We start from the raw sequence: 12,028 nt of genomic DNA, 5'->3' as shown, positions 1-12,028 counted from the left end.
TGTGGATGAGCCTACTGGGGACTCTGTCATCCATCAAGACGTTCATCAAGTTAGGCAAACTTCTTAGGAGAGTTTTGCATTCGTTCTCAAGACTAACTGGGACAGGGAAACACAGCCGGACACCTACACTTTTCCCATAAACTCAGAGATCAAGTTGGACCAGCAGTGGTGGCAGTCCGAACGTAGACTTTCAGAAGGAAAACCCTTCATCCTCTGAGCCCAGACCTAGTCTTCTATTCAGACTCCTCAGTTCTTGGGGAACTGGGAAGTTTCCGGGACATGGTCACCAGAGGAACAGAACCTTCACATCAGTGTCAGAGAGTTGAAAGCAATTCACTTAAGGCTTCAGTGCTTCTTGACCCTAGCTCACAAGACTGGTAGTCCATTCAGATAATACCACAGCCCTAAACGTACATACAAAAGCGAGGCAGCACTCGCTCATTTTCTTTCTGCCAGACAGCAAGAGACCTTCTACTGTCAGCAGATCAAATCAAGTGAGTCTAGTCACTCAGCTTATTCAGGGCAAGCTAAATAATCTGGCAGACAAACTGAGCTGCTGAAAAGTAGGTCCTACCCACCTTGGATCCCATGGTCTAATGGAATCTGCGGTACTGTGGGGCAGGCCGACATTGGACCTGTTTGCCACCTCAAGGAACCATCACCTTCCTCTCTTTTGCTCTCAGGCCCCGGACCCTCTAGCATCGGCAACAAATGCCATGTTGCAAGATTGGTCCTCTATGGACACTACACCTTTCCACCCTTCAAAATGGTTAGGGAAGTGCTGAACAAGTCTTGGGCTCATCACAACATTAAGATAATCTCATAGCCTGTTCTGGCCCATGAAAGAATGGTTCCAGGACCTGCTGGAGTTGTGGGGGGACTTTCTGAGACTCCTTCCCCTAAAAACTGTATACTCAGACAACCTCACTTTGAGAGACGCCAAAGGGTTGTCTGCTCTTGCCCTGACGGGATTCAGGCTGTCCGGAAGCTTGTCAGAGTGGAAGTGTTTTCAAGACGCGCTGCAGAGGCGATTGCAAGATTCAGGCGTTGATTTCCTAGCTGCGTCTTCCAGGCCAAATGGGTGATTTTCTGAATCTGGTGTCTCAGACTCAGTATCTCTTCTTCTGAAACATCTGTGACCCAAATTTTGGATTTCCTTCTTTATCCAAGGAGATCTAGGAATCTCTCGTCATCCACCATTCAGGGATGTCAAGCTGTGTTTAGCTCAGTGTTTAAAGACGGGTCCTGAATCTTGGATCAGTCCCAAATCTTAACAGCCTCATCAGGTCCTTTGATACGTACGTCTAAACAAAGAAACAAAGACCCAGTCTCCTGGAACCTGCATGTAATGTTGAAGTGGCTGACAGGTCCCTCTTTTGAATCCCTTCATTCCTCTTCTCAGAGAAACCTTACGGCTCTCTTCCTCATGGCCTTGGCTACTGCTATCATATTAGCAAGATCCAAGCCATCATTAAAGGATAGGTTTTTTCACAAGGAGATGCAGTTTGCTACTTTATCCTTGGATTTTTAGCCAAGAACCAGGACCCTTCCGAGCCCTGGTCCCATTCTTTCTCCATTAAAACCTTGATGGATACCTTGACTCTGAGGAAGAAGAGAGTGTTCTTTGTCGTGCTAGGGCTTTAAGGTACTGTATTACCTGAGCAGGACCGAGAAGATCAGAGGACCATCCAGTAACCTCTGGTGCTCTGTCAAGAACCCGTCTCGCCCTCTTAAGTAAGAATGCATTGTCCCTCTTCATCAAAGACTTAATTTCTGAGGTGCTTTCTCAGATTCAGGAGGACATTTTGCCTACTTTTAAAGTGAAAGCTCATGACATAAGGACAGTCTCTACCTTATTAGCTTTCAGGCACAATATTTCCCTCACTTTAATTCTGCAGTTGGCCTACTGGAAGTGTGAACTGATCTTTGCATCTCACTATATAAAATAAGTTGAAACAGTGTTTGAAAATTGCAGTACCTTGGGGCCATTTTCAGTGGCTGGCATGGTATTGGAGAAGGAAGCATAGGAATCTCTTTTTCTCCCACTGTTTTCTTCACCTTGAAGTAGGATGTCGAATTTCCAGGACCCATTGTGTACATTGTACCTGGAGTACCCACCATTCTCAGTGGATGGGTTGTGGTGTTTTTAGTGAAGGTGAAAGCATTGTCTGGTTGTTTTTATTGCGGTACTGCACCCAGGGCAAGGGCTTTATTGATGCTTTGCTAGCCATTGGACATATCCTTCTCTGCAAAACTCCCACCTAAGTAGAGGCACTCTACGGCTATACCACCATGCCACTACAGGTTAAGATGAGCACCAACCAGAGGCAGTAATTTCCTGCAGTAGCTCTCTTACCAAATAAGGAAATGAAAAGCATTGTTTCAGTGCTAGCAAATTTTCTATTTCAAAGTCATTACTGTGCCTTAATGTTTTGGAATAGAATATATCCAAGTATCCCACCCCCATTCAATGTTGGATTCAGCTATGTAATTACTTGGTAAGTGATTTACATGAAAATGGTATTTTTATAAAATTAAGTTTCATATATAAATTACTTACCAAGTAATAACAGAATCAGAGCCCACCCTCCTTCCCTCTCATGGACATGAGGGCACAAACAGAATGAGGGTTTTCTGCTAAGTCATTTCCAGTACTCCCGTTAGTGGGCAGGTTGTCACCTACACTAAACTATCGAAGTGCTACAGCGATTTTTAAATAAAGGCTGCCATGCAAGTTAGAAACTATAGCTACATAATTACTTGGTGAGTATATATGAAACTTAATTTTATGAAAATATTTTTTTATGTTTTTCAACATTTTGAAAGCAGTATAAGTTATGTAATTATGCTGAAGAGAGAACGAGACGTCCTTACATGTTGTAAATTTATTACTGCTCTGTACTGACATTGACAAAAAAGTTGATCATGCTCATCTGTTGATACTGGACTAGAACAATGTATGCATATTATAGTAATAGTAAAGTGTTTATGAACTGTTAAGGGAATTTATTGTTATCGCATCTTCATATTAAACTTTCCCTGGTGTAAGAAATATATCATGATATTGCCCAAATGCAGTACAGTATTATATGTGCTGATATCTGCAGTATTGTAAATCTGTGTTTGAATTTTATTGCACTTTTATGATAAAATACAAAGGTAAAAGGATGCATTAGGTTTCCTTCTGTTGCAGACTGAGACAACTTCAGTACTTCCCGTTCATGTATCCCAGATGATGTAACTGTTTATCAATTTATTTTAAGTTTATCCACAACTTTTAATTCTTTTGTATTTCAGGTGTTCCTATTTCAACACAGTGGCAAAGTTCTGGATATACTTATCCTATTCAGATTGCTCAGTTTGGCTTATCTCATTATTGCAAGCATCTCACAGAACAACTTCCTCAGAGGCAAGTATTTTGTAATTTGATTACTTATTGTTTCGTGATCATTATACTGCAGTATAGGAGTAGCTAGTACTTTCTTGAAGTTCGAATTTAGTCATACTTTATTTGTGGATCCTACAGATTCAAGTTCAGTATGTGACTATGTAATATATAAGTATCTTAGTTATGCTGTTGAGTGAAGAGTACAATTTTGATGTTAACCCTTTAACGCCGAAGCCCTATTTACAAAAACGTCTCCCGTATGCCGGCGGCGTTCGGTGAGTTAGCGCCGAAGCGGAAAAAAAGTTTTTTTAAAAAAATCACAGCACGCTTAGTTTTTAAGATTAAGAGTTCATTTTTGGCTCATTTTTTTTTGTTATTGCCTGAAGTTTAGTATGCAACCATCAGAAATGAAAAAAAATATCATTATCATATATAAATATTGGAATATATGACAGCGAAAAAAAAAACGTATATAATTGTATACAAATCGCGCTGTAAGCAAAACGGTTAAAGCTAATGAGTTAATTTTTTTAGTTGTATTGTACACTAAATTGCGATGATTTTGGTATATAACAAATTTTAAAACGATCAAAGCAACACAGAGAAAATATTATCACAAAATGATGCATGAATTCGTAACGCGTGGACGTAAAAATGTTTTTTTAAAAAATTCACCATAAATCGAAATATTGTGCTAGAGACTTCCCGTTTGTTGAAAAATGAAGCTAATTGATTGAATATTACTAGACTGTAAGTGTTTTAGCTTACAATTGCAGTTTTCGACCATTTCGGTCGAGTTAAAGTTGACCGAAAGTCGAATTTTTTCTATTTATTGTGATTTATATGGAAATATTTCAAAACTGATAAGAGCTACAACCATGAGTTATTTTTTGTTGTATTGTACATGAAATTGCGCACATTTTCATATATAAAACTTTATGTAACGACTAATTTAAAGCGGTGCAAATATTACGACAACGAAACGAAAGAATTTCTGAGATGTTCGCCGAGTTACCAAGCAGACGAAGGAAAATGTTTTTCTAAAAATTCACCATAAATCAAAATATTGTGCTAGAGACTTCCAATTTATTGCAAAATGAAGTTAAACGATTGAATATTACTAGAATGTAAGAGTTTTAGCTTACAATTGCGTTTTTTTACCATTTCGGTCGAGTTAAAGTTGACCGAAAGTTGAAATTTTGGCAGTTATCGTGATTTATGTGAAAGTATTTCAAAACTGATAAAACCTACAACCATGAGCTATTTTCTGTTGTATTCTACATGAAATTGCACACATTTTCATATATAAAAGTTTATGTAACGACTAATGTAAAACGATGCAAACATTACGACAACATGACGAAAATTTCTGAGATGTTCGGCCGAGTTACCGCGCGCAGATGTAAGGAAAAATTTTTTTTTTTTTCAGAAATTCACCATAAATTGAAATATTGTGCTAGAGACTTCCAGTTTGTTGCAAAATGAAGGTACATGATTGAATATTACTAGGATGTAAGAGTTTTAGCTTATAATTGCGTTTTTTTACCATTTCGGTCGAGTTAAAGTTGACCGAAGCTTGAAATGTTGGCAGTTATCGTGGTTTATATGAAAATATTTCAAAACTGATAAAAGCTACAACTATGAGTTATTTTCCGTTGTATTCTACATGAAATTGCGCACATTTCCATATATAAAACTTTATGTAACGACTAATATAAAACAGTGCAAACATTACGACAACGTGATTTAAAGAATTTCTGGCGCGGACGTAAGGGAAAAAGCTTTTTCAAAATTCACCATAAATTGAAATATTGTGCTAGAGACTTCCAATTGGTTGCAAAATGAAGGTAAATGATTGAATATTACTAGAATGTAAGAGTTTTAGCTTAAAATTGCGTTTTTTTACCATTTCGGTCGAGTGAAAGTTGACCGAAGGTTGAAATTTTGGCAGTTATCGTGGTTTATTTGAAAATATTTCCAAACTGATAAAAGCTACAACCATGGGTTGTATTTTTCTGTATTGTACATGAAATTGTGCACATTTTCATATATAAAACTTTATGTAACGGCTAATATAGAACAGTGCAAACATTACGACAAAATGACGAAAGAATTTATGAAATTTTTGGCTGAGTTACCGCCCATGCGTAAGAAAAAACTTTTTTTCAAAAATTCACCGTAAATCGAAATATTGTGCTAGAGACTTCCAATTTGTTGCAAAATGAAGGTACATGATTGAATATTACTAGAATGTAAGAGTTTTAGTTTACAATTGCGTTTTTCGACCATTTCGGTCGAGTCAAAGTTGACTGAAGGTTGAAATTTTTTGTAGTCGACGTACGGTATGTCCACTCGGCACCCAACAGACAATTTTAGTCGACGTATGATACGTCCAATAGGCGTTTAAGGGTTAAATGAGTAAATGCTAAGAGTACAGTGATGGCAGTATATTGGTAAGGGAGTTATACTCTTGAGAATATGCAATGGTAAAAATGACTGACTATGTTGTGTAAAATTTGGTTTTGGTAATTATTTTCATGCATTAAAGATTTATCTTGCATGGTTTTTTTTATTAATTGATCAAAAGTTATATAAATTACGGACATTGCACATTAGGACTTCAAAGCATTTGTTGAAGTCTTTAAAATCAATTAAAAACAGTTGAGCTGATAATATTATACAAGTATCTTTTTTTTAAGTTTCTTTGATAATTATCTGCTGATGCAGAGACAGTACCTCTGGCCTGACCTGAACTTTTTCTGAAAATTTCATCATGAAAATCTTTTTTAGTCTTTCATTGTTTAAAGAGTATACAGAGGACAGTACTTTTTATTTGGTAATTTATAATTTATTTGCAATTGAAACATTATTCCAGAGTTGGATGTATAAGATTGTACAGAAAACCAAAGTGGGTATTACAGTTGGAAATTTGGTAATATTCTTTGACAGTAGACATCCCTACCAAGATAAGTTTTATATGTACAGTTTAATACTGTATTGCCAGATACTGTTATCTAAAACAGTACAGTACAAAGGAAACAGTCAGTATTTAAGTTTATAGGATGAAATTTCTTCCAACCTACAGAATACTGCATGACAAGTCAGTATATAAGGTAAAATCCTTTTCCTCGCAGTTGCATGTATCTAAGCATCTGATGGGTGGTGGTCACTGCTGTTGCATTTTTTCTTTGTCCCTCTGGTTGTTGTTGAACTTACCCTTTGTTTGTACACAATATACAAACCATTGGTCCTTTACATTAGGAATTGCTTCAGCAAAGCTGGAAACGGGCATTAAAATTCTTGAACAAGGTGGTTAGGCAGTAACTACTATCCGGTAGGTGGGAGTCCCACCTTCCTGGGTGTAAACATTGAAATTTGCTTTCAGCCATCATGCTGTGCAGACGTGTTTTTGGAGCTCTCTGCCTGATTGTCGTTAAGCTCTTCTTTCCCAGTGGGATCTTCTGTGTTTTTTTGTGTATACATTGTGTGTTTGATGTTTAATATACAAACTCACAATTTTGATAGCCTTGCGGTAAGGCCTTCTTTCCCCAGCATGTGTTTCTTGGGGTCAGCGGCCAAGGGCATAAATTTTCACTCCCCTATCATTTGGGCCTCATGCCCTCCACTCCTTGTTCAGGAACGTGACTGTAAATTTCAGTCTTGTGCGAGTGTTACTCTTTGCTCCCTGCACCATGGGCAGCTTTGCCGGGAGGAACTTATCAGGAGGTGGTTGCCAGGCATTGTCAGGTTATTCACCTCTTATGGCGCCCTTGGTGACTGCCCCTTTGTTCCTTCTGGTAGCTTCCCATCTGGCTATCTCTCCTTCGGGAGAGATTTCTCTTTCGTCCTCTGAGAGCAAAGATCGGTTGCGGGAGGGGGACAGGTGACCTTTTCTCAGGGACCTCCTCTTACTTCTTAGGACAATCCTCTTCGGAGCAAGAGGATTCTCCCTTTTCTAATCTTTTTTTTTTTTTCTTTTTTCTCCAGGTTAGCATTGTAAGGTGCAGCTGAAGTTCCCCTGTGGAAGGAAGGCTGCCCTCATACAGTGGATACTTCGACGATGACCACGGTGACGGTAATGGCTAAGATCCCCACATCGGTGTCAACACTGTACCCTGACAAGGGGGACCAACTGCTATTCATTCTCTGGCACTCCTGTATGCTGTGCCACTACCTCCTGTCATACCTGTAGTTCTGTCTGCTCCTGCAGTGCCTCCTGTCTTTTTGCTCTTGTTGCCCTGGCGGCCAGTCCTAGGCCGCTCCTGCTGTGCCTCCTGCCCCAGCTGCTTGGTTGGCCCTGTCGCTGCTGCTGACGTTCCTGAAGCTTCTGCCGGCCGGGCCGCTCCTGTCGTGCCTCCTGCCTCAGCTGCCTTGGTCACTCCTGTTACTGCAGGTGTTTCTGTCACCTGGGCTACTCCTGTTGCTCTTCTTAATTTAGCCGCCCTGGCTGTTCCTGCACTTCCTGACCACCATCCTGTAGAAGATGCCTTAGAAGAGATTGAGGAAGAAGTCCTGTGAGACGTAGCCATCTTCTTCAACTTTCACTCTCCAGTCTGGTTTAGGCACATGACAAGAGGTGTCAAAACATTTGGATGTTTCAACACCTCTTCAGTGCTTGGTCAGTTCCGAAACTCGTGCCTCAGACCCGTGGGTTTGAGCACTCGGGTTAGCAGACTAGAATCCCCTTTAAACCTCCCTCTCGAGGAGCTTCGGCCTTGAAGGAGATTAAAGCATGTCTTGAGGACAGCGCTAGTTCACGGCCGAACTTTTTCGGCTTGACTCGGCTTGGCTCAGCCCTGCTTGCTCGCCCAGCCACCAATCGTGTTTACCTAATCTGTTTGGATCGGTTCAGCCCACTCACCCAGCCCCTGATCGCATTTTGAGACTAGCTCGGCTTGCTCGCCCAGCCCGTAGTTGCGTTTACGTGATCGGCTCAGCTCGCTCAGGTTGTGTGGTTTGGCTTGCGTGTCCAGCCCCGGATTGAGTTTAAGTGACTGATTCAGCGAACTGAATGCTGTCTAGGTCCTCCTTCCTTCAGGAGACTCAGCTCAAGTGAACTTTCGCTCTCTTCAGGTTAGCGCTTCCCCATGGCGTTAGCGTTCTTCTTCCTCCATGCTGCCATCATCACCTTTGGTTGATGGTCGCCCGCGGTCGGCCTCTCCTGCTGGTTCTTCTGGCAGGACAGGTAGGAGTGCTTATCTCCTCTCCTCTTCCCTCAAACCCTTTTGGTTGCTGCCGGGGGATGCAAGTCAGATAGAGAGGACTCCAAGGAATTTTGTTTCTTATTGGAGTTCCACTACAAGGATTTATGTCTCAGGCTCAGTTCTTGGATTGGCTCGCCAAACATCCAAGTAGTCGAGGATGGTTTTCTGTGTTCTGGCACGGTTATCCCTCCAAGGAGAAGAGATGAGGAGAGTTGCTCCCCAGGAGGACTCAAGGGTCTTCTTCTTCTGGATGCAGACACCCTTGATTTTCTTTTCACAGAGATCTACACGCCGATTCGTCAGCACGATGATCTCAGGGAGAGGACCACAGCATCCCCTGTGATACTCTTCAGTGCTTGCAGGGGTTTTGTTGGGGCTGCCATGGTCCTTGCATGCTATACAGTACTGTAAGGGCTTTCTTGACCAGATGATTGCCATTTCCCTGGACAAAGAGTTCATTTTGGTCGAACCACCCAATCAAGCTCCTTCCCCTTCCTCTTCCTCAACAGAAGCAATCCTTGCCTCAGAGGGGTCTTATGCCTACTAGCAGCTTTTCCTGGCTCTGGCTTGTCCAGACTTGGATCTCTAGCTATTTCTCTTTGCCACAAAGGGTGTTCCCTCTTGTAGCAAAAGACGGCAAACCTGGAGGACACCGCTATGGTGTCCCTCCAGGTAATCTCTTGATGAATCTGTGATCCTTCACTTTTTCAAGGCTTTGCCTCCTCGGGTGCAATCATTCCTGAAGAGGTCTCTGCCCTTTAGAGACTGTTCCAGTCTGGGGGTGGGTTTGCCTACCCAACACCAGACAGCAACCTGTGGGCAATTCTGGTACTAAGAAGAGGGACACTGTCCTGATTCCAATCTCCAGTCTAGTAAGTCCCAAGTCGTCACATTCCCTCAGGAACGGACCTTTACTTGGTTCCGCCCCTCTCTTTCACAAAGAGTAGGTAGGTACCTCAGTAGTCAAGGAACGTGCCAGGGCAACTGCCTTGTCCTCTGGACAATGGCAGGCTAGCCTTTCCTCAGCCCCTGAGGAGTCTAAGGCTCCAAGGGCACTCGCAGAACACCCAGCCTTCCTCATTCTCTTCCTAGAAAGTGCGTATACGCGTGTATCTTTCAACCTTCTTTCTATCGGGAAGAGGGGAGAGGGAGGAGAGGAAGGGAGAACGCTCGAAATGGCGTTTGCCTCATGGTGGTGCCTTGAAGAAGGAACGACTGTTAAGTCATTGGACTGTATGACAGCAGCATAGCCGAGACCCGGCAGTGGATATCCATCAGGAGAAGTAACTGTTTTCCTCCGAGTCTCAGTCACCTTACGTACATTGAACTTCTGTTCCATCTTCTCTCCAGTGTTCTCAACTTCAGGAGCAGCCAGCCCAGCTAGAGCTAGTTGTCTTTGGTGTCCTGTTGTTGCTGCAGAAGCTGTCAGCTTCACCTTGGATTCTTTTCATGGAGAATGAAGGAAATCTGCTTCCAGTTCTTAATCCTTTCCTCTCTCGAAGGATAGGGAGGATTAGGCTGGTGCTTGATCGACAGAAACCTCTGACTATGCCTGCATATTCTCTCGTGGCATGCATCTGTTTTCAGATGCACTGACCAGGGAATAGGCACACACCTGTAAGACCGATGTCTTCGAGGTGTCTGACCGAGATGATAAGTACCTTCTCATCAACATCTTGGAACTCAGGAAGTTTCCTGGCCCTCTGAGAGTTTCAGGATCGGTTTTTCAAGATACTCTGGGGTGTTGTTAGGCAACAACACCAGAGTAGTGGCATATGTCAACGAACAAGAGGCGTCTCGTTTCCCTCCTGTTGCTTCGGTTGATTTTGCAGGTGCTCGAGTGAACTGTGGTGCACTCTGTAGAGCCGTCAGCCAGATACATTCCAGGCAATGGGATGTATTGGTAGGCAAGCTCAGCTTTTGGCATTGAGTGACGGGGACAGAGAGCTCCCTTCACTGAATTCTTCACAGAGAAGTTGCTCGACTTGAGGGCTCCCTATCAACTTTGTTTTCGCCTCCCAGCTCGATAGAAGTCTGCAGGTATTCTGCTTCATCGTACCAGACCTATGGACTGCTACAGTGATGCCTGCTGGCATGGTGGGACAACCTCGACGTCTTCATCTTCCCTTCACACTTGTCTAATTTGCAAGGTGTTCAGGAAAGTGTTGTTCACCCCGAATTTAGATGAATGCTGGAAGACTTCGCCTTTTGCCCGACCTACTAGCTCTGCTTCCGAGGCACCAAGAAGAGTTCCTACCTGACCCGACCTTCTGTGTCAGCAACACATGAAGCAGTTCCTCAGGCAGTGCAATCCCTGTGCCTTCAAGACTAGAGACTATCCGGCTTCCCTTGCAAGCATAGGCTTCTTGCTGAGTGGCAACAGAGATAGCTGGATATCTATATCAATCCTCTACAGCAGTGCCCAGGGATTGGAGCCATCATTGCTGGTTGGTGTTGTTGACGGGATTTTTTTCTCTGGTCAGATCCGCTCTTCAGCAGGTCACGGACTTCCTTATCGTCTTCACCGAGAGTTGCTTCTCTCCAGTTCAGTTGTGAAGACTTGTCCACATTCAGCCTTGTCTTTCACCTGAAAGTAGCCCTTTTCTCCTCAGGCAGCATTTGACACTCATTTAGGGTTCCTGTCTCGTGCACCGCACGTGCCCTTGTGAGAGTCGTCAGACAGAGTTACAACTCAAGACCATCTCTCATCTCACTCTGGCATTAGAGAAGAAGATAGACGATCTTCATGGACTTAGCATTCAAGGGATAGGGATCAGTGGGTCGACTCCGCCTTGGATGTCGTAGCAAACTCCATACCCGTCAGCACTTGTTGCCAGCTTCGAGTTCTTCATGAGCCCCTCCCCCTTGGACTTTGTAGTCGATGATCCAGATCAGTCACTGCTTTGTCCTGTCACGGTGCTGCGGTACTCTCCCAAGAAGTTTCAACATTTCTAATGGATATCGATGACTGCGCTAGTACTAACTCGCCCAAGAAAGAAGTTTCCATAGGACACATCTTTCTTTCTGGCCTCGTGGGACGATTGGAAGAGCTTGCTCTGCAGCTGACGTTGATGACACCTGTACACTCCACCTGAGAGATCATGAAGTCAGTGGCTTGGTCCATCCCACACATTCCATAAGTTTCTGTCAGTGTGAAAGCAGAGATGTGGTCTCATCAAACCACATTTATTTCTTTCTGCCTTCGGGTTTTTGCCCATGAGTCCTTGGCACCCCCTTTCCTTGGACCTGTGGTGGCTGCTCTACAAGTTGTGTGTTCTTACCCTGGTCCCTATAAGAGGACAGGTAGCATCTTCATATGATTCTCATACAATTTGCAGTAAATCTAGGGGGCAGAAATATAGTGCAGGCAGTCCCCGGTTAATGGCGATCCGGTTTTATGGCGCTTGTCTAGCGACGAAAATCGGCAATTTTCGGC

General features: G+C 43.0%; 1 protein-coding gene across 5 annotated transcripts in view; it reads left to right on the top strand.

The window, feature by feature from the left end:
* The window catches only part of Hsepi (D-glucuronyl C5-epimerase), a 230,812-nt gene that overhangs the window by 52,841 nt on the left and 165,943 nt on the right, over positions 1-12,028 (top strand). For all 5 annotated transcript variants that reach the window (XM_067110122.1, XM_067110127.1, XM_067110123.1 and 2 more), the window contains exon 6: positions 3,298-3,409. In XM_067110122.1, coding sequence (XP_066966223.1) covers positions 3,298-3,409 — 112 coding nt within the window. The remainder of the gene's footprint in view (positions 1-3,297; positions 3,410-12,028) is intronic.

This window comes from Macrobrachium rosenbergii, chromosome 10 (genome assembly GCF_040412425.1).
Source record: "Macrobrachium rosenbergii isolate ZJJX-2024 chromosome 10, ASM4041242v1, whole genome shotgun sequence".
NCBI lineage: Eukaryota > Metazoa > Arthropoda > Malacostraca > Decapoda > Palaemonidae > Macrobrachium > Macrobrachium rosenbergii.
Note: the sequence above shows the minus strand (reverse complement) of the source record. Positions and strands in the feature narration are given on the sequence as shown.